The following is a 23,608-nucleotide window of genomic DNA, read 5'->3' on the forward strand; positions in this document are numbered from 1 at the left end:
TATACACACACACACACACACACATACATACATACATATATATATACATATATATATATATATATACATATATACATATATATATATATATATATATATAACTTTATTGTCGTTGCATAATTCAGATACACAGCAACGAAATGCAGTTTGGCATCTTCTAGAAGTGCAAATAGACAAGTGCAGATAAATATGTAGCATATGTAAAGCATGTAATATATATATAGATACATATGTAAACATATGTACAGCATGTAATTTCACAAACAGTTTATCAAAAACACATCTCAACAAATGATCTATGCCACCTATCATGTTAGACACATGTTTTGGAAATGTATACCACATGCTTTTCTTTTCTTTCTTGAATTTCATTAAGCAATAAATCTTTTAAAAATAAATCTTTTAAAATGACATGACATACGGCTAAGTATGGTGACCCATACCCAGAATTCGTTCTCTGCATTTGACCCATCCAAAGTGCGCACACACAGCAGTGAACACACACACACCGTGAACACACACCCAGAGCACTGGGCAGCCATTTATGCTGCGGCGCCCGGGGAGCAGTTGGGGGGTTCGGTGCCTTGTTCAAGGGCACCTCAGTCATGGCCGGCCTGAGACTCGAACCCACACCTTAGGATTACGAGTCAGACTCTCTAACCATTAGGCCACGACTTGACCCAAATCTTGAATGTATTGTTTAAAGTTTTGAAACTAAGCACAGATAATCCACCTTTGCTCTTTGTTTTACCTACAATTTCCTTTAAAAAAAAAAAGTGTCTATAATTGTGCTTCCATAAAAATACAGTAACATGTTGTCCAATACTTTGTACACATTGTATGGCATATCTACCATATTGCCTTAGATTTCACTCATGCCAATCTCAAATCACTGCTGCCTAAATCCCATCAGTATGTGGACTTTGAGGAGAAAACACGTTGGTTCTTGTTTACACAAACATTCCCGATGCCTATCGTTCAGAGCCCTGCCCCCACCTCAACTACTCAGTCCACATCTCTGTTATGCTAATTTAGTAAACTGGTTCTGAAGCAGGTGAAAAGCTGGCCAGCAGGAGCCACCTCTTCTCGCAAGGACTGTTTTGAGTTCTTCAAAGAAGCTGCAACCAATGGCGACTCCGTCAACCTGGAGTAGTACACGGCATCAGTGACCAGCTACATCGGCAAGTGCATTGATGGCATAACCGTCTCCAAGACTATCACCACACACTCCAACCAGAAGCCATGGATGTCTGCTAAGATGCATGCGCTGCTGAAGTCTAGAGACTCAGAGCAGGGAACCCATGGAAAGCTGCTGGACCAGACAACATTCTTGGCAGGGTGCTCAGGGAATGTGCAGAACAGTTAGCGGATGTCTTCACTGACATCTTTAACATTTCCCTGAGCAGTGCTGTTGTTCCTACGTGCCTCAAGTCAACCACCATTGTCCCTACCAAAGAAGTCTGCAGTGTTGAACCTTAATGACTGTTGTCCCATTGCATTTATGCCCATTGTATTGAAGTGCTTTGAGAGACTTGTCTTTAGGCACATAAAGACCCAGTTACCACCCGTATCGTCCAAACCGCTCCATAGATGACACAACCTTGGTGTGTGTCATCAGCAAGAACCACGAGTCAGCATACAGAGAGGAGGTGCAACTTCTAAGTGCCTGGCGTAGAGTCAACCTGTCTCTGAATGTTGATAAAACTAAAGAGATGATTGTTGACTTCAGGAAATACACACTCATCTAATACACATCCCTGTCTACAGCACCACCCATATCAAAGTGTTTACATGCTGTCTTGCACTTTTCAGTCAATTGCTGTTTTGCACAATTCATTACAATACTTCATATAACTGCAGCTATTATATTAAGTGTTCATTCCTGCATTTATGCACATGTACTGTAGAATATACATTATGTACTTTGGTCAGTACTGCTTTTGTTTATTGTCTTGTGTAATTGCCTTGTAGTGTTTTGTATCATTTGTTTGCACTAGTTTGCACAGATGTCGCTAGGACTAACTTACTTAAGTCCTTAGGTCAGTGTTGTTCTATGTAGCTCTGTCTTTGTTCTATGTAGCAACCTGGTCTTGGAGAAACTTTGTCTTATTTCACTATGTATTGTGTCAGCTATATGGTTGAAATGACAATAAAAGCTTCTTGACTTGAATAAATGGATCTTAATATCCCTTCTGCTTTAGACAGTAAAACCATAACATTCATGGATTAATCTCTTTGAAGCCAAATGTTAAATCTTGTTTTCATTTTCTTAATCATATGCCTGAATAGTTATGTATAATAACTCCTAAATATGTAACCGTATATGCTTAATAGAAATGGCAAGTAATTCTGTTAATATACCTTGTAAATGGACTTCTTAAGCCAGAATCACTTTTTGGATCTTGGCACATTCGACATACGAAGTGAAAAAAATCTAAATTCTCTTTCAGACCACAATTTAATACTTCTGAAATGACAAAAGTCACTTAACTGTAATGGTTTGCAAGGATACCTGATATTTTAAAACTATTTAATAACAGTTTTCAAAAAGATAAATGGTTCATAGCTGAGACGTTAAAGCAACCCTTGGAAGTATTTACTTTTACTGTTGCTCATATCGATGGCCACTGTGGAAAATTTGAGTACTTTAAAAACATCCAGTTTAAATTTAAAGGAATTAAAGAAACGATTACTGAGGAAACAAATGGAAAGATTTCACATTTCCATTACTAAGGAAAATAACATTCCTTACATTCCACACTTGACTTGAGTCGATATGAATCTGCTAAAAACAAAAAGCTTTTATAAGACCTCATAAGAAATGGCTCGCAGAAGGTAAAGAAAAACCAAAACAAAAACAAACAAGAACAGTGTTTCTCGGATATCTATATCATACTCATTAATAATAATGTCTGTATGGACCCTAACAAAATTGCTCTATTTGTGAACTCATTTTATTGCTCATTGGTTAGCTCAAATTTCTGCCAATTATTCAAGATTACCAGAAGTCAAAGAGGACTATTGGACGTTATGTAATTCTGCTATCTTTAGATAATTCTGCCTTCTTCTCAGTGAAAAATCTGCTGGATCAAATGGTTTATCACAGGAATTCTCCACAGCCTTTTGTTATAATTTATCCACTGTTTAACAAGAAGTGTATTACATCACCATAGAGGAATTATGCACTACTATGAACCAAAGATGGGGGACTCGAGTCATATGACGTGACTCGAATCGGACCTGCTGCTAAGAACCTGCTGCTGTTCATTCTTTTACTGCACAAAATATTGTTTGAACATTCAGTATTTACACCGGTCGGTCGGCGCTGTTTCTGTTACTGTTTATTGTCTTTTGTGTATTGCATTTTTTGTACTTTTTGTATTGTCTTGTAACTTAATGTCTGCACTGTTTTTTGTCCTGCACTGTCTTTTGTCCTGCACTGTCTTGCTTGTCTTGTCCTGCACTGTTTGCACCAGGTTGCACAGTTGCACTTTATGTGGCTAAGACTACTTACATGTCCTTAGCCCTGTCTTTGTTTTATGTAGCACCTTGATCCTGGAGAAACGTTGTCTCATTTCACTGTGTACTGCAACAGCTATATATGGTTGAAATGACAATAAAAAGCTTCTTGACTTGACTTAAGTTGCAAATTTGAGACTTGCTTGACAAACATTAAAAAAAGACTCAACTTGACATTCATGACTTGAGACTTACTTGTGACTTGCACATGTGTGACTTACTCCCACCTCTGCTTTGAACTAATAACACCAATGAAATATTTGATAGCAAAATCAGGAAAAGTTCCTCTTCAAAATGACAACAGGAATTCTTTTACTAAATTCTGATCATAAAATCTTATTTCCACTGCCTCTGGTGTTCTCATTAAGGATAAATATACATTTATAATATACTTATATTCAGAATTTTTATATTTATATAAAATTGCTTTGATACATTGTCCATTGGAAAAAGTGCAATACAAACAGAATTGAACAGCATTAGACTAGATTATACAATCTAGTCTTTAAAACAGTACTGTTGTAGTGTAGTCTCAAGTAAGTCTCAAGTCATGTCATTTATCAATTAGTATTTTATTATTATTTATTGGTGTAATTATCAGGCTATTATTATTAATAACTAATATTGTTGTATTATTTAATCGTTGCAATATTTTTTATTAGTTATCTCTTCTTATTTTTCCTTCTTTTATTTTTGTTTAAAAACACAAGTGCTAAAAATACTGCACTGATATAAAAACATCACCATTCATGTTTGAGTCAATTTTCAGTCCTGTACATAAGTACTGCAAAATCAAAACATCATAACATATTTTATTAATGACAAATAATCTACTCCTTGTTATGGTGAGGGGCATGCAGTCACTCCAAAAAAAATGCTTCATAAAGATGCAAATCTGGTTTTCATTTTCAGGAGGAAACTATTATATGGTCGAAAAAAAGATAAAAGGCAAACAATGGAAAGAGCTTAAAAATATAGTGGATGAAAATGAGCATTTCCAGATTTACACAGGAGTTTACATCAAATTTTATTCCTCGCACATATACACATTCATACTCTTAAAACCAGGTGAAATACCTTGTTTAGATTTTTTTCTTCCCCCAGACAGATTCAGGACAGAAAAAAGTAAAAGATAAACTGAACACTTCATAAAGATCAGAAATTCAGTTCGAACCAAATCAGTTCAAGTGTCCAGCACTTTTATGTGATCTTAAGTAAATGTGCTTTTTAGCATCTAATGTTGGTTATGTGTCTCACAACAATACTGTCAACACTAAAGATAAATCTGGCTCTTTCTTGCTTTCTCTCTCTCTCTCTCTCTCTCTCTCTCACAATCACACTCACTCACACACACACTGCAGCAATGAATGTTTATAGCGTTAAGTTACTGAGAGGCAGAAAATGACATGCTGTGTTTACAAACTGGGAGCCAATACTTGAGAAGCAGTTCAGACAATTGAAGAACTGTCTACAGTCATTCAGAGACTTGTTTGATTTTTGGTAATTGTGCAGCAAGGCTTATGATGCTAACAAGTAATGAAAGTCAGCCAAAATGTCTTCTGTATAGAAACACCCAAATTGACATAATTAGCCTAAAATTTGAGCGTATATAGAAGTTACATATTTAAGTTCACAGTATACTTTAGTTTTAAGGACAGAGCAATATCTAACTTAATAATTGCCCAAGATGCTGGCCACTGTAAATACGCAGCAGTAAATGTACAGGTTGAACTATTGTGTATGTATCAAGAAGTTCCACTATAAAGATTCTGGTTGAGACTGACTTCACATTACGTATCAACAATTTTAGCCTATATTACCAAACAATAAAGGCAGACATTTCAGACATTAAAGAAGACTTTAAACCTGGTTTAAAGGAAGAAGGTGAGATGATATGGGGTGGGTTTAAAAAGTGATCTTTGACTGGAAGGGAAGGAGGAGGCAATATGAAAAATGGAAAAGATGATGGATGGGAGCATTTGACATGCTCTTACTCTAAAGTGTGTCTCATTCATTAGTCAGTGTGAGGAACATGTTCTCCTACATGTCCTTATTTTAGACAGAAATAAAGGAGTAGGCAGAAATTAATTTATTCATCTCCCTCCATCATTCTCCCCCTCATTGTAAACTCCCTCCATCACTTGCTTCCTTGTGTTCGTGATGTCCCTCCATCACGAACACTCATTCATTCCCTGCTTTATGCACTTGCTCCTGAACTGATTCACTCCTTCATTAACTTCCTCATGCTTCCTGATTCCCTCAGTCATTCACTTATTCTCTCCCTCACTGACATACTCATTTCATACAAAGTCTCCTTAACTGTCCCACCGTCACTAGATCATTCACTAGATCACTACTCCACCAGGGGGCATGAGAGTATCGGCACAGGGTAACTGGAGTGGATGTGTTTTATTCCACCATATTTTAGTGAATGCTAGTTTAACAAGAAGGCTGTGGCACTTTGTATCAATATAATATCAGAAACAGGGAGAGAATTAGATGATTATGATCAGAAATGAATATCATTACACACAAAATTAAGACTAAAGAACAAGAGAAAATATTGTGAAAACCTGCTGTAGTGGTTTTGCAAAGAAGAAACAATGTTATTGTAAAGAAATAAGTCCATGTGTGAAATATGAAGAAAATAAATAAAAAAAGAAACGAAAGATAAATCAACTTTGTCCTAAATGTTAATTATGTCCTAAATTTTAAATGTTAATGCACACAGACTCAGGCGTGCGCACGCACGCACGCACACACACACACACACACACACACACACACACACACACACACACACACACAAACAGCCAGGTTAGATCACACATTCATTTAAATACAGCATCCCAAATCACACATTCATTTAAATTTCCCCAAAGACAGTCAACTAGCATTTGTGACACAACCAAGACTCTCTGGAATTTTAATCCCTTAACTCAGTTTCAACTTCAGTAGTTCAAGCAGTTTTACTTGATAATGTTCTCAAATATTTCATCCATAACATCAGGCACAGCTGTATGTAACCAGCTCTTAAGTCACACAGAGCAAAATCCATTAGCTGAGTGTACAGTAGACAACAAATACATTACAATGGTTAAAGCTATGATTTAGTCAAAACTGAAGTGTGCACAAAATCCCCTCAGGTGTGTGGGCCATATCAATCCAAAGTGCTAGCTAGAACCTAACATTACTAGTCAGCTGTGTAAGTTCCAGTGCACTTAAAGAACAGGCATAAACCAGACACCAAACCTGACAAAAGAAAAGATTTCATGTACATGTCTCATTAGCAACCTATATTAACCCCTCCCAAATTATTTGTCTTTTATTAGATAAACAGGTAAAGGTCCATTATGGAGTCATTTTAGTGCCAAAAATATTTTAGCATTGAAACCAATATACAACCCGGGAAACAAACAAACAAACAAAAAAAAACCCACAACCAGACCCACAAGCATTAACACAACAGCAATTTACCAACAATAACAACTTTTTTTTTTTTTTAAACGTGATGTATATGTCTTATCTCTTGTATTTGAGACAAAAAAGACGGATTGTCATATTACTGAGAACTGCAATGAGTAAATTCCTCTGTCCTGAAAATGTAGTTACTGCTTTACCTCTGGCTGTTGCATAAACACTGACACTGGAGTCTCCTTGCATAAATGTTAAATAAAGGTCACCTTATATAGAACTTTGCACTTCAAAATCTGTTCATGTGGAGAATCTGCCATACACATATCTGCGAGATTTTGCCACAGAAACTATAATGTTGTAAAACATTGGCAGAAAAAAATGCATGGACTATTGTTATCTATTGTTCCCCACTTGGGCAGATTCACAGGATTTACAGTAAATCTAGACTTGGATGTGAAGTGAAATTTGAGATTGATGTGATTTGTTCCTAGAAGCAAATCAGCGGAGCAGATTTTTCTGTAAGAAAATTTATGCAAACCAAAAATAATCAGATTAAAGAGAGAGACAGAGAATGGTAAACTTTTGGAATGAAAAGAAATACACTTCTCATTCTTTGTTAAAGCTTGCAGAGATATAAATAAATATTAGAGGTAAACAGAGGGACATTTAGGATTGTTGCTTTAATAGATTTGGCACAAAAATGACCCCATAAAATGTTACATATTAGTGATGACAGTGATGCCACATAGGATTACAACTTTAAAATAGTGTATAAATGCCAACTAAACACCCGCATTGGCCCAATCACATCTATGTAGCATGCTGTGGGTTTCTGTTGTTAGCAGGAAAGTAAATATAAATGTACTTTTAATACATTTAGGTGCTGTTTTTTTTTTTTTTTTAAACTCTTTTTAAGGTGTCTAACTGCTGAATATTGTAGTGACTTCTGATTGGAGAGACTTCAGCAGACAGTCAACACCGATCCAAATTCACACCCAATTATGTACGACTGAAAAATTAAGATAAGGCTGAGTAATGTGTACAAATGCCAACTAAACATGGAGAAATACTGATTGTGCCATCTATAGGCAAAAATAGTAGCACGTATATGTGGGGCTTTATTAGCTTGTACTAACAGTGCAGTTTTATAGCTGAAGTTAAATAAAATAAAATAAAATAAGCAGTGGCTTGGTTATCACTGATGAGTTTGCTTCTCTAATAACAGTCTTTAGGCCTTTGTTTCTTGCAAGACAAAAGTAACACGACACACTCTTGGCAACAGACGGAGCAGCCGCGGGTCGGTGAGGTTTTTCATTGCAGTGCGTGTCGAATACAAAAGGATCATCAGGGAGCAGAGCGTCCACAATCACAGCCTCCAAGACTCTTCCCAATGCACTACAGCCTTGCTTACGACTCCAGCGAATCTGCTTATATAAACAATCGAGGTCACATGATGCGATTCAACGGTGCACAATGTTTTAGGGTAACATTTATTGTGATGTTAAATTGTAACAGATGTGGCAAATTTGTCAATATTGTTCTTGTTGGACAGACAGTGTCTGCTCAAATAGGTTAAAATCATTAATTACTCATCCTCAAAAGAGACTTTTAATGGATGTGGATGCCTGAGATTTTGCCAACTACTTCTACTTATTATAGCTAATTACAAATTAAATAATTAATAATTCTAAACTTTTTACCATCTTGAGGAGGGTCTACATTAATGTCCTCTGTCTCTGTGTCGTCCTTCATCTCCTCATCCTCCTCTTCATCCTCCTCCTCCTCAAGCTCTCTGGCGATCAGCTGTCTGGCTAGTTTAATGTTAAGTCCTTCATTGTAATGCATCTTCCTCATCCGCTCAAACTGCTTCTTTTTGGCTGCAGAAAAGAGGGCAGATTGAAATGGAAAAAAACAGCTCTAGGTGACCGGAGTGCTAGAGTTTCCTTATTGACTGCAACAGATCAATCACAGGAGCCTCATTTCACTTTCACACTCCTCCCTGCATTGATTGTATACATAAATAACCTCAAAGTTATTGACATTCACATTAAATACAGGCAGAAGACCTGCCTTTTTTGTTTATTAGCAGGGCTCACACTTCAAGGACTGGCAGATTCACAGACCTTATGGTTCATCTAAGTCTGGCCATTAAGTGAACTGTTAGGGAAGGGATGTGAAACGGCCTGTTCCTGTAAGCAAATCGTCTGAATGTGCTCTTTTTGTTAAGCAAATTTATGGACACAAAGAAATAAATCAGAAAATGTGCAAAATAATTATTAAACATAAAAAATCAATCAACAAAAAAAAGAGAGACAGAGAGACCAGAAGTGATAAAAACAAAACAAGTTTTAAACTTTTCATACATTGTCAATGGTTGGAGAAATTGTTGAACTGTAAGATGTAGATTTTCATTACTAGCTAGTTGGTCTGTGAGCACACAGTTCTGTTGACAGTATATTTATGTCCATCTCTCTGGCTCCCTACCATTCTGATGCTCTCTTCACCTGTCTGTCTAGCCATTGGTCTTGTGGTCTCTGACTGTTTTAACACTTCTCTCACTGTTCTCTTCTTTCCCATCTCTCCAAGTGCCTCTTTGCTTCTCTGGCTGCTCTGTGTCAGCTCTGAAGCCTTCTGAACCTCAGATAAAGCCTCTAGGACCAGTGTAGAACTGTCTTTAGGTTAAGAACTGTAATTTATGTAAAACAAGTCCTACAGAAAGAAGTCCTGGTGACCCACCCTGTTCCTCTGGACTGAGCTGCTCTTCATCCTCACTGCTCTCCTCCTCTTCCTCCTTCATACAGCGAGGGCCTGAACCTTCAGCTGCTGCCAGTCTGCATACAGGAACAGAGGATTACTCATTAATGTAGATATACACAAAAAGAGAAGATACATACCTGTACATAAACAAACACAACTGGATACACACTACTAAATATCTCCATCTTGTTGCACACAGAACCCCAGCCATAAACCCCTGCAGTTTATAAAACATTTATATAACTACTCAAGCATTTCTAAGGACCATGACACCTCACAGCCAAACAATTTGTCTTTGCAGCCACAACTTAAAATACCACTCAGAAGCAATGTGAAGCTCAAACTGGCCAACGCACACACACCCACCCACCATCTCAGATAGCTCTTACATCATCAGGCCCAAAAGCAGCACAGCCAAAGACACCAAAATTCCAGATTGAGCTTAACACAGAACTGCAACCATTATTTAAAGCTGTAACTGCATACTATATCAAATAGTATACAAGTACACCTAGTGTACTAATTATGAATCCTGGGAAACAGCCCTGACCTCTCATTGATTGAGTTTTACTTGACTCTAGTGGTGGTCGTTTCGATTCACCCAATTGACTCACCAAAAAAAGATCTGAGTTCAGATTTGTTCTGTGATCTTTTCTGAAAGTTATATCATTTGACAAAGTCATATATCATCAGTAGGTGGCGATAGTGAGTATCACTACGAGAAAGACTTTGTATCATTCAGTTAAAGGTAGGGTCTCCGTTGTTTGAAAGCCAATGTTGACATTTGAAATCACCAAAACAAACACGCCCCTAAACCAATTTGTCCCAACCCTGTTTTGACAAGTATAACCCAAGTATAACCCAGACAAGTATTATGGTGGAACCTGCTGGGGCATCTGACTGAGGGTATATTTTTTTAAATAAATGAACTCAATGAGTAATACTATGGTAATACAAATATGTTTTTGTAGTAACTGTGTATTGTACCGTAAAAGGTTTAGCTCCGTTTCACGCGGAAGGAGACGGTCAACACCTAGAACCCGAGGCAGAGCTAATGTTAGAGGCAGAGGTCGTAACGTTGCTGCCGATAACATGGAAACAGAAGACTTGGAGCGTGTGTGCATGTTTCAGGCACAAAGACTTGCAGTAACGCAAGTAAGAGTATTGATTGATTTAATATTCTGAACTTTAATTGATATAAAGTCATATTCTGTTAGTCCTACTTCTTGCTTTATCGTAAACCTTTCTTTGCTTTCTTTTTTTGTTTTTATCCGCCATGTCAATGTTAAAACCGCTTTTTGCTAAATGTCACACATGCGCACTGAATACTCTCTCTGCCCATATTGACAAGACATGCCCCTTTCTGCTCATTGGCTACACATTAGTTTTGTTTTTGTTTAACGGCCCAATGCAGTTTTCTGAAGCATTTCTCAAACAACGGAGACCCCACCTTTAATACATTTATTCAAAAATGCCAAAATTTCAAGACCAGTGTTAGTAATATGATTTATTACCATGTAAAATCCACAAAGTGAAGGTCTGGTTATTTTATTTTACAGAAAAACTCAGTCCAGGCTAATTTTAAAAGAAAAATTCATTTTTGTACATTTACTGGTTGCTGAAAGTGGTGAACTGAATGAGTCTATCAGGTGATCCAAAATGAGTAAGTCAGCAGATCCTCATTCATTCACATAGTTTGTTCATTTTGCTCAGGAATAAGTGCTGCATTAAAGCATTTTGAACAGTCGTTCAATACGTCCAACCAACGACCTGCTCCTTCACAACCTGTGCTCTTATACAGTCTTTAAAACAGAAAGTCAAATCTGTCTGTGTTTTACATAGGTCATAGGTAAATGACAAAAAATATGTCAGTACATGTCAATGAAAGAGAAAGATTCATTTAAATTCTGTTCATAAATAAAACAGCACTACCTGAATCCTGCAGAGAGGTAAAGAGCACAACCCACACGTCAAAGTCTTTCTCTGCAAATAGCTTGCAATCATCTCTCCACCAGGCAAAATATCCAAATCTTCTATTCATTAGCTTTCATTTTCAATATTAAAGAGAACAGAAGGCATAAACACCTAATGTCACCTTGCTTGAGTATTGAGTGGCAGAGTATTGATTGAAGAGTAAATGTGAAAGTCTATTCTGATTGATAGGCAAGTTTTGTAAGAGATTAGATGTGATGTAGAGGACAAGAGTTCAAATTGTACATGCTTACTTCTGGGCAAGGTCGTCCACAGTGAGGGCTGCGTTACCTTCTGAATCGCTGTGCACTTCTTCATCATCATCTTCACCTACCATCCTGAAAGACAGAGTACAGTCATTTAATAATAATCATTACCATCATCACCCCCTACCATTCTCAGCCATTTAGAACCCAATTTATTAGATGTATTTATAATATGGAATGAATGATATCACAAAGATTAAACCCCTTTTAATGTGTTACAACATTTTTATGTATCTTGCTGTAACTTGAGCACAGTGACATCATTAAACAATCCACACAAGATATGCAAATTATCAGAAAATGTTGAAATAGAACACGAAATCTTGCAGTCGTCGGTCCTGTATTTCAATCTACCTAGAGATCCATGTTGGCTAATGTGAACTGATCTATCATCAGTTTAGTATTTAGTAGTATCAGCATATTAGGGTACTTGTGCTATGAGAGCATTATGGTGTTTCTATATCGCATTTAATAAATATTCATGTAGATGTGTTTACAATAATTTCTAATAGTCTACAAAAACATATGCAGAACTTTTTTTTTTATAGACTGCTCAGACAAGCTAAGGCCACTCTTCCAGGTTACTTCCTGTTTACTGTTATGAATGTCCTGTTTACTTTCCCTCCATACAAATCTTCCACCTGCTTTCCTGTCCTTGAGCAAATCAACATACAAATTCCCAGGAATCCATATTCCTCATTTTTGGACGGTCTTAAATAAATTTCACTCTCTGTGTCTGTGTACAAACAGTGTACATCAGCTGCTTGATGCTCACCGGTTATATGGGGTACTTGGTTCATCGATTTTCATCAGACCGTAATCTTTATCAGCTGGGTGATACGTGGCCAAGATGTTCATCTCGTCCCATTTCTGTGACTTCTTCCTGAAACATGTAGAATAATGTGTCAGAATAAGGCAAAATCATTAATACTGATGCAAACAGAACATTCCCCCTGAGAGACAAGCAGTCTATCCCACTTTAAAACTCATTGTGACTTGAAACACTGTTCAAGTCACAATTAAGCTTGGAAGACAATAATAGCCCATTATGTTCTATTTACAGTAGGATGCTTATTTAAGCGCAAAACACCAGTTCAAAATAAACTCAGGACAATTCGAGCACAATTGACAAGTTTTGTTTCCCAAATGATTCAGATAATTTTGAACCAGTCTATCACTGATTCATCAGTTGAATCAGTAAACCTTTTGGACACAATTATTTGCTCCTCTGTCATTCAGTGATTGAATCTTTCAGTCATGGCATGGATTCGACATATTTTCTTTGAAAGAATCAGAGATTCAAACACTCATTTCCTCAGTCACAAGCAAAATTCACACCTGTCTGGTTCAGCAAATCAGGAAGCAAGATTAATAAGTCCTGTTTTAAGTGTATCTGGTCTGAGCTTGGAGTTTTCCATATTTTCAAATGTGTTAATATGCTAGGCTTTTTAATATTTTCATAAAAAATAATTTCTAATGACAAATATAGAGTCATATTATAAGCTTTGACATTTTAGCTATATTACACAGCTCACGTTTGTCCATGGTCAGGCTGCACAAATCATTAAAATAAACAGACTCACAAGACTTAATTCACTTGAAAAGTCTCCACAATTTCAATGCTGAACAATCAGACGTATGAACAGAGAGAAATGACAAAGAAAAAAGGATGTGTTTCAGTCTCTCCCTATGTCTGTGTTACAAACTGAACAAATGGTGTACCAAGGGGAAAATACACTGCAGTACTATTATGATACACAGTAGTCGGCGGTTTGGGACAAGACTCATGATAGAAGATCAAAACCAGCAGTGGTGTTTGGATGAGATGCAGTGAGTAGGAAGGTTAATACCAGTTTTTTTTTTTCAAAGGAATAAAAATAACCAACATAATCAATCACATCCTTGTCCTTAGAAGATCTGCTGCTTGGCTCAATAAAAAGGCCCTGAAGATTTTTTTTTCTCTCCTTTTATGTTCAAACTATTCTGGTATGGATACAGAAGCCTGCTCCATCTCTTGAGACTGAAACACATTGACAGTATGCCCTAGTTTTCTTTACGTAGAATAGACTGATGTAGGACCGATGTAACATCAAAAAGAGAGAGATTAAAGAGGAGGAAGTATCTATTTTGCTATCACAATAACCCACATAAAATATTGTAGACAATAAACACAGATTCACTTGTATTTATTAATGCAGCATCAAATACAAATATTTAGTCCTTTTTTTATGATTGACAATTTAGTCCATTTCTAGTTTTAAATACAGCACTGAAAGCAAATATGTAATAAAAAATAAACTGTAAGAAAATATTAGATGGCATGTGTCTCTCTCAGCTGACTGTAAATAATAATAAAAAAAAAGTTTGCAATCACTAATTTCAAATAAAAAAAAACAATCTTTCGATCACAATCAGTATTCAAATAAGTGAATCATTTGTAACAGCTGGTCTCGGATTTCGTGAATCATTCAGTCACAATTAAAACTTGTTCAGTCAATTAATGTGTGAATCAGTAAAACCACATTAAATACATCAATTAATATTTTTTGTTCACAACTAAGAATTACGGGCTGAATCAGTGACATTTTTGGTCAAAAATTAAGTTCTTCTCAGTCATTCAAGGAATATTGAAATCTGTGAATCTTTAGATCGCAACCAAGATTTTCTCATCTGCCTGAAACATTTCTCTCTGTCACATCAGAGACAGCATCTGACATATAAAAAAAAAGAACTCCGTGTAAACTCTGATCATAATCCAGCTTCGATCCTTGGTTGTTTTCTTTGAAGAAAAGGGTTCCCAAATGACCTAGAACCCCTTTTGGGATGCAAAGGAACATTCAATTATCCAATAAAACCTTAACTTCCTTTTCTCACAATTGATAACAAACAGCAACATAAATCCACAAGAATCCAACACAATCTGAAACTGTTTAAGTTCACTGATGTCGGTATCAGTATCGTATAATCACACCGTCCAGTCCTGGTTTCTTCTTCTTCTCAGCTTCTTATGAAATTTGCTCATTACTATTACAGCTGAAAATACCATTGGCCTGTTCAAATGGTTGCATATTTAAACGTTTTTATGGTTCATTTGCTTTACATTGCAGTGAAAATTGTCATTTCAACTCCTACGTTAAAAATTATTTAGTCAATAAAGTATTTCGATACAATTCATATCACTTTAGCTAGGCTAGCTAACTAGCCTCACACACACACACACACACGCTTTGGTAATTTGTGGTTTCCGAGCTGCTTCCAAACACTCAAAATTAGCCATTTAGCTTCTTTACATCACACAGAATCGGTAGAAAATAATCTAAAACCAAACAAATCAACACAAACACGAGTCAGCTAAGAGACACATCAGTTAGCCGTTGCTAGGCGGCACTTTACGATGGTTCCATCCCAAATCACTGTTCACTCCCTACATAGGCGCACTACACCAAGCGTTAGGAACGCCAGCAACATAGTGAGCTATGCTAAAAAAAAAGCGGTACATTTGTGATTTGGCCTCGGGTTTTTTGACAGGTTACGGTTTACTCACTGTTGATCGTCCTCGGTAAAGTCGGATCCCGTCGGCTCTGAGCTCTCAAACAGAACTTCAGGACACGGTTTGGTGGTGCTTTTATTTTTTAAAATGCCTTTAATGGGCCGCGGAGCTGCCATTCCCTCTCACACCCCTTTAATGCCGCTCAGAAAGCCCTTTAAACGCCCTGCCTGATGTTGTCGGCTGTCACTTAGCTTTGTTTTAAAAACCTGGAAACCCAAAAGAAAGAAAAATAGCGTCTTTGATTTAATCTTAAACCGGACCGTCAGACTTGACGCAGTTATCAGACTTCTCCGTCACACGCTCCGTTCGCTGGGTTTTCAAGTGCAGACTTACGGCGGCCGGAAGTTCGGAACCGGAACTGTGTTGCCGGAAGTAGCTTTGACAATAATTTAGCATCGTGCTAATTTGTAGAAACGGTTGACACTATAGATGTTATTTTTGTTAAATTTCTAATTATCGTTCATGTGATGCATCTTTTCAGATCGTTCTTCTGTCTACAGAAACAATTTAGAAAAATAAAAAAGTTGAAATGACTAACTGGTGTACATACACGTGTGTGTGTGTGTGTGTGTGTGTTTAATGAGGTTTGCAGGGCTCTTAAGTTTTGAAGACAGGCAAGAGTGACACTTGACAGCGCTGGGTTTGTCATACTGTTATGACATCTAACAAGTTATGAAACGTTGCCTTGTTATTTTCTAAATTAATATATGGCGCCAACGCTTTGGTAAAATAAATAAACATTTAATCCTCAGAGACATTTCAGCTCTGTTTTAGAGTTCATCCTAAACTTCATTTCGTTACACACTCACCTTTCATTCACAAACCATTAACATGACGTCACCACTCACCCATAACACACCACATGACAACTCTAACATCAATTATTCATCACTTGCTGTTCTTCTGTTTAGTGCTTTATACAAAGGCTAATGTTCTAGTAACGATATATGAACTTCAGTGTTTGAGCAGAACTCACATTTTGTTGTAGATGATGCTAATGTTTCGTAAACATCTTTTTGACATAATTTAAACACCTTTTATTGTGGAATAAAACCTCTGAAAACATGGTGCATTTTGTACATGAAAAATATTTCAATATTAATCTAAAATATAATCTTTTACACTTTTCTTTCTCATGGGAGTCCTACTCAAGACCATCTTTTACTATACAGCATACTGACATCTCAAATTGAAATAATTAATAACTATAGGTTCATTTATGGAAGGTATTCGTTTACTGTGAGCCGTTTTCACTACAGCCTACATAGCAGAAAATGTCTGTGCCAAACGCCAAACTATCTCATGGGCGTAAATCCGGGGGGGGGGGGGGGGGGGAATTAATAATAATAATAATAAATAATAATATTTATTATTAAATAAATATAAATAAATAATAATATTTATTATTTATTTATAAATAAATAAATAAATAAATAAATAGAAAAGGAAAAATTAAATAAAAAAGTGTGTGTGTGTGTGTGTTTTATATATATATATATATATATATATATATATATATATATATATATATATATATATATAAAATATCACACTCTCTATTGTGAAAAATAGATGTATGTATACCTAAATAATTGTGTAAGTAGAAAAAAAACCCGCAAAAAATTTAGAAACATTTCCTCCCCCTTTCCTTTAATCTATTAAGGGTCTGTGATTTATATCAATTTACATATACACTTATTTCATTTTATTATATTTATATAATATGCCCAGGACATCAGGTTTACATGAAGTGCAAAATAATACTATGTTACACAATCTGTAGGGGGATTAAGTGCTCAGTACAAAAATTCAGTTCCTTCATAGGAAATGGATGAAAGAAATGAAGAGGCTAAGCAACATGATGTAGACGCTGAGCCAGATGGATACAGCATGATCTGGGTCTGGTTTGGGAGCAGGTTGTAAGTAACATTCAGTGTAGGGCTCAATACAGGCAGCGAAGGCCATAGCATGGGCGATATAACTCTGTTCCTGAACACCATGGAAAAGATGAGACATCGGGCCTTTCGCAAAAATAGCCACATCTTCAGATCCATGAGTTTCAGATGACAGAGGAACAGCAGACTGCTGGATGTAGTCTTTATCGTCTGAGAGAGAGGGTGGGGTGGAGATACTGTAAATATCCATTTATCCGTGTATAAAAAGGCATATTTAGGGAGATTACAGTGGTCATAACTATGTATTAACATAGATAGATAGATAGATAGATAGATAGATAGATAGATAGATAGATAGATAGATAGATAGATAGATAGATAGATAGATAGATAGATAGATAGATAGATAGATAGATAGATAGATAGCAAAAGTTAAATCTGACCGTTACTAAAGTTACTCAAGTTCACTAAACTTACTTGTAATTGTATAGTTAAGGTCTGGTCGTACTCCTCCAGCAATGTGTCCAGGTCCATTCCCATACAGAGCGGTGGTGAAGGGTTTCATATCTTGGCCAATTTTGGTAGAAAGTCCTGAAAGACATACAAATACATTATCCATTTTAATTTATTGATTTAGCAGACACATCTACATACTTTAATAGACTTGAGTTTGAGAATAAAGGTTAAATCTTATAAAATAATAACAATAAAAAAAATATAATCACATTTCTCACAAGCTTCCAGTTTTTCTTTTGTGGGCTTAGCCTATCCAGCTAAGTCCAAATAAATAATAAATAGTAATAACCAAAGTACAGGCTTGATTATAATTTATATTAATTATAAATTTAAATAATGTAGTAAATCTCAGGAGGAGATAAAACCACTATAAGAATTAAACAGAGATGACCTGCAGGTGGGCGATAGCTGGAACAAATTTGCATATTATTGGGTTTGTATTAATTTGCATAAAATGGGATCATACTAATTTGAATAAACAGCAGATTTAATAGAGTTAATGAACAGACAATAAAATTACATCTGTTTTGAGATTATTCATGGAGTATATGGTCATGTGAAAGGGAAATACATTAACTTCCGCTCACAAACATGTCCTGTGATGAGTGAATGTGTTTATGATGTCAGATAATTTGATACTCTACCCATTACTGGACTGCCCCTGGCAGAGTTTCCACCAAAAGAGAACACATGTGAATGATCAGCGGTGGCCACAGTCATAGTGTCTAGTTCGCTGGTCAGCTCGGCTGCTCTAGCGATGGCACGGTCGAACTCCACTGCTTCATACAGTGCAAGTTTAGCTTGACTTGCATGGTGGCCATGATCTATTCTACCACTTACAGAACAGAAAAACACACAATAATTACTTAAAGAAATGTCCATTTATCTGGTGCTCATGCAATTGTCCCCCCGGTCTGTGCCACCAAAAGACACCCTAAACCTCAGACATGCTTATTTGAGCATTTCAAAATCACACCCCATTTATCCCATTAAAGACAAACCCAATTTCTACCACTCAAAGACACACCCAGTCTGTTTTATTTGTGTTAGTCAGGCACAATTAGATTATGATAATATTTTCCCCTGAGCTACCCATGTAAACTTCACCACACACAGCATGGACACATATCTTCCACAAAGAGGTAAAATCCATTGGGGTTCTTGCTGAGGATCTTGATGGCTTTTTCCATCATCTCTGTGAGTGACGGATCTGTTTCTGGATTCCTTTCCAGCTCATACCTGGTGTCCTTTGGCTCAAAAAGACCTGAACACACAGAGAGAGAATCTCAGTCATGACCAAAACATTCACTGATTCAAACACTAACCTGCAGAACGAGGGAGGTGCTGAATCTCAATTAAGAGTATCAAGACCCACTGAAGAGGGGAGAAGCAAATCGCGCTCATGAAATAATAAATCACTTATTTAGATACTGACTTTCTGAAGGAGAGAGGAGCAAATCTTGTTAGAAAAAAAAGAAAGCAAGGTTAGAACATGAGCCGTGGAAATTTCTTGTGCTATAAAAACCTTTATATTACCCATTAAATAATCAGTGTTTCTGTCATCCACATCATTGAGCTGTCTTTTATTCCACACATAATGGGCATTCTGCAGGAAAAAATAAAACAGTTAAAGGATATGTACAGAAACTTGTACATGTAAATGTATAAGCAAACAGACAGCACAGATTAGATTCCCCTATGCATTCTGCATATTAAGCTTTTTTTATGGCAACCGGTACATTTATTTTAATCTTTGCTTCATCTCCATTATTATTATTAAGATGAATATTTCTTAAGTTTATTAGGTAAACTCAAATTTTCACAAATTTGCTCATATTCTTAAAAGGTGTCTGATTCATCTTTAATAATTAATAAAACTTTGCTTCACTAAATTGTCTGATTCTTCTGCATTTGATTCACATAACTTAAGTTTCGTCTGCATACGATGAATGAAAGTCAAAAAAGTCTTACATCTAACTGTGTCTTTATCTGCCTATGATTAATTTTCAAATGATTAATGAAAAAGTCAAAAGTTACTGACTCTGAATCATGAAACTGTGACACATTTGACACAGAATCTGATGTATGAAATTGGCTTTTGGTGAATAAGAGTGACTATGTAATGATTCATAAAAAATGTGGAATGCATAATTTGACCAAGGACAGAAGAAGTTACCGTTTTGTTTTTGAGCCACTCATTGATCAGGTTTGTGTTGTCCTTTCTGCTACCTGTGGTTTTAGGATATTCAGGATCTTGAGTCTCTACAGGGAGCATGTACAGTCTCCCTCCACCTAAAATCACCTAAAGAACAAATAAAAACTTTTCTGTTATGTCAGCACAATTAAACATGTTTTAATCATGACCATAATGTTTGGGTTCCTTGCTAATATTTAAATTTTTGAAACATTTATCACAACATATCTCATACATTTAACAGAGTTTATAGATTTACACATGTAAAAGAATATTGGGTTTGTAATATGCAAGTATATAATTCTTACATTGATGTCAGTGTTGTGGACGAGCTGGTAGGCGATGTCTTTGCAGCCTTGACTCGCTGCGCTAGCAGGCAGCTCAGCATCACCGTACCAGTCTCTATCAGCTACATGGGCATAATTTGCTGCTGGGGATGCGTGTTGAACTCGTGTGGTTGTCACAACACCCACAGACTTACCTGGAGAAAAATAAAGACAAAATATAGTTTCAACAAAATAAAATGTATGACTAGTATAAATACTGAAAAATAAGCCATATTAAAAAAAACAAAACAAAAACTAAAGAATGAAAATGAAACATAGTTAATACATGCTTTTCAGCAATATCATTAATTTTTTGGTGTATACAAACACATCTTCTTCTTCTTCTTCTTTTAAACATGCTTTAACAGTTTAATAGTCTTAAACGTTCACACAATTATTAACATTTTGTTAATAATTCAAAAAAGTATAAAGATGGTGCAGCAAATATAAAACAACATTTTTTTAAATAAATTTTTATAATCAATTACATAAAGAAGATTTAAAAAATGTGTTGTATTTGTTGTAATTTCAGTCAACAGCAGTTAAATGGATTTTGGCAAAAATATTTCTATAAAATAAGCCTTTGAGATGCAGCTGTATTTTTGTTCATGTATCATGTGGCAACTCTTATAGGAACATGGACTTGACATCACCACAAGATGGCAGAAAAACGTAATATTACAACGATAACCAAGTGTGTAGCAGATTATTATCAGTGTGGTAAGCCTATGCACAATACCTGCTGCTTTGGCACGGTGGAGGACTGATTTGACCTCGTTGCCCAAGGTGGTTTTACACTGACCCCTCCGAGCTGCAGCACTGAGACCCAGTGTACCGTAATTGGCTTTCACACCACACAGATACGCTGTGGCCGTACCAGCACTGTCTGGCATTTGCTGATCCACATTATAGGTCTGCAGACACAAGTATTTAAAATTAAATAACCACAGGGCTGAACATGTGAACTGAAATAAACTGAATTATGAAACGGAACTGAATGAATTTAAACTGAAATAAAATCAATAATTCAAATCAATTCACTTAATCAACAGGGTGTTAGTGTATAGACAAAACTATACACAGAAACAACATTAATTGCAGTAACATGTATAAGAAATCTCCAAAACTGAAATCTAACTGAGAAAATTGAAATAAATTTACTGATCAGAGCTTAATTGATCTACTGAGCTAAAATAAACCGATTTACTAATCCGATTCACTTAATGGAACTGAATTTCTGAAATGAAATGATTCACTGACCTTAACTGATTTACTGACCTGAACTGATTTACTGAAATGAACTATACTGACTTATTGAACTGAAGTGAAGTGAATTAAATTGGTGTGAGGTGTGAACCTTGGATAAAGCCAGGTAAGGGAACATGTCCATGGTTAGCATGGTCTCCTCTCCATTTTTACCAGCAAGCTGCCCTTTCAGAATTCGAGCAGCTGTCACTGTCGGAACTCCCATACCTACACACACACACACACACACACACACACACACACACACACACACACACACACACACACACACACACACACACACACACACACACACACACGCACCTAAGTTCTGAAACACCTTTAAACTGTTATATATTTAAGAATTAAAATTGCAATATTTAAATGAAATTAAAATGTATCTTATTTACAATATAATCTATTCTACCACTGTCTACGTACTGATGATCAGTGTTAAAGCAGTGTATTATTTATAAACTGAAATGTTTTCATATTAATAACATCATCACTGCCCTGAACAGAACCGAGAATTCTTACAGAGATAACACTAAAACACGAAGTAACCGTTAGTGTTTGTGTGTAACACACACACACACACACACACACACACACACACACACACACACACACACACACACACACACACACACACACGCAAGCACGCACACACACACACACACACACACACACACACACACACACACACACACACACACACACACACACACACACACACACACACACACACACACACACACACAGATTTTCCTCTCCATTCCCTTATCTTATCTAGTGTAGAGCTGAAAACAGAACAGAGACAGAGTGTGTGTCTGTAAGAGAGATAAAGAGTGTGTGTGATATGATGAGATTACCAAAATCTCAGTGAAACAATTCTTCTGATGTGCTCAGGACAGGATGATTAACTCTAAATTTGTAAATTTGTCATAATGAAAGAACATTAACTATATTAAATGCATGTTTATTTATGCATTTATTTATTCATGTTTTAGACTGTTTGTCTGTCCACCTTTTTCTTTGTTAGTTTGTTTGTTAGTTTCTTTCTTTCTTTCTATCAATAACATGAATGAACAATGTACTGAATACAGTTTTGTTTAATTTTTATTTATTTCTTATAAAAAAAAAAATCATGTGCCTCACCATCTCCGAGAAAAAGGATGAGATTTTTGGCTCGAAAAACATTTGCTTTTAGAGACAATGCTGAGATGAGAGCTTCCTTCCCCTTAATGTTCCAAAACCTCGGATCCTCTTCTTCCACTATAAACCAAATCACACACACACACACACACACACACACACACACACACACACACACACACACACACACACACACACACACACACACAAACACACACACACAGAGAGATTTTATGATAAATATATTAGACCATTTGACTAGATGTTATTAAAGATAATATTTAAAATGGAAAATGGTAGCTTAGAATAAAACAATTGCTTACAATGTTACATTCATTTTAAAAGGGATCCATCATATATTTATTCCTAAATACATTTAAGTTCCATTTATATTACAATTTAAATTGTATATTTTGTTTATTATAAAATCCTAAAATACAATTTTGTTAATTCTATTTATTAACTGAGTTAAAATGGACTACTTTGTGAATTGATTCATGTGGTGTCTCAATTTCTGTGGTTAAATCTACACACAATTATCTGATGCTAAGTAAATAATAAGTAGGAATAGAAAACGAAGGCCATGTATTACATTTGTAATAAATATGTACGGAAAAAAATAATCTAATATTTAAAAAGTGAAAAAGAAAACTGACCTGGGACAGCTGAAAAACAGGCACTAATCAAACATGAAATTAATATTCCGGATGTAAGGGTGTGCTGTAGATCCATGGTGTTAATTAGAGGATGAAAGAACACACACACACAAGCACACACACACACACATACCTACTCAG

At 36.0% G+C, this 23,608-nt stretch overlaps 2 protein-coding genes across 5 annotated transcripts; both read right to left on the minus strand.

Moving 5' to 3' along the window:
* Positions 1-6,431: 6,431 nt before the first annotated feature.
* ppp1r2 (protein phosphatase 1, regulatory (inhibitor) subunit 2) lies at positions 6,432-15,849 on the minus strand. Of its 4 annotated transcripts, none has more exons than XM_027157923.2 (7): positions 15,475-15,849; positions 12,706-12,813; positions 11,919-12,002; positions 9,673-9,767; positions 9,441-9,587; positions 8,637-8,813; positions 6,432-8,363 (listed from the first exon to the last, which is right to left on the minus strand). In XM_027157923.2, the coding sequence occupies exons 1-7, from the start codon at positions 15,594-15,596 to the stop codon at positions 8,344-8,346; spliced, it is 753 nt and encodes a 250-aa protein (XP_027013724.1). In that variant the 5' UTR covers positions 15,597-15,849; the 3' UTR covers positions 6,432-8,343. The 4 variants fall into 4 exon arrangements, with proteins under 4 accessions (XP_027013724.1, XP_027013733.1, XP_027013735.1 ...); XM_027157932.2 differs by having other exon boundaries at positions 6,432-8,360; positions 15,475-15,846; XM_027157934.2 differs by lacking the exon at positions 9,441-9,587 and having other exon boundaries at positions 15,475-15,843.
* Positions 15,850-17,103: 1,254 nt separating this feature from the next.
* alpi.2 (alkaline phosphatase, intestinal, tandem duplicate 2) lies at positions 17,104-23,608 on the minus strand. The gene is made up of 11 exons (XM_027157493.2): positions 23,468-23,608; positions 22,815-22,931; positions 21,769-21,884; positions 21,151-21,325; positions 20,394-20,566; positions 20,068-20,193; positions 19,428-19,497; positions 19,021-19,155; positions 18,536-18,727; positions 17,853-17,966; positions 17,104-17,585 (listed from the first exon to the last, which is right to left on the minus strand). The coding sequence occupies exons 1-11, from the start codon at positions 23,541-23,543 to the stop codon at positions 17,299-17,301; spliced, it is 1,581 nt and encodes a 526-aa protein (XP_027013294.1). The 5' UTR covers positions 23,544-23,608; the 3' UTR covers positions 17,104-17,298.

The sequence above is a fragment of the Tachysurus fulvidraco genome, chromosome 2 (genome assembly GCF_022655615.1).
Source record: "Tachysurus fulvidraco isolate hzauxx_2018 chromosome 2, HZAU_PFXX_2.0, whole genome shotgun sequence".
In the NCBI taxonomy this organism is placed as follows: domain Eukaryota; kingdom Metazoa; phylum Chordata; class Actinopteri; order Siluriformes; family Bagridae; genus Tachysurus; species Tachysurus fulvidraco.

Bases quoted from the DNA above. Each gene is read 5' to 3' on its own strand.
- ppp1r2 (XM_027157923.2), bottom strand. From the start codon at position 15,596: ATGGCAGCTCCGCGGCCCATTAAAGGCATTTTAAAAAATAAAAGCACC. The intron at 12,814-15,474 runs GTGAGTAAACCG...TACATGTTTCAG, and splicing joins TTTACCGAGGACGATCAACA to GAAGAAGTCACAGAAATGGG. The intron at 8,364-8,636 runs GTAAAAAGTTTA...TGTTTATATAAG, and splicing joins TGTAGACCCTCCTCAAGATG to CAGATTCGCTGGAGTCGTAA.
- alpi.2 (XM_027157493.2), bottom strand. From the start codon at position 23,543: ATGGATCTACAGCACACCCTTACATCCGGAATATTAATTTCATGTTTG. The intron at 21,885-22,814 runs GTGAGGCACATG...GTGTGTGTGTAG, and splicing joins CATCCTTTTTCTCGGAGATG to GTATGGGAGTTCCGACAGTG. The intron at 18,728-19,020 runs ATATGTGTCCAT...TCTGTTCTGTAA, and splicing joins ATTTTACCTCTTTGTGGAAG to GTGGTAGAATAGATCATGGC.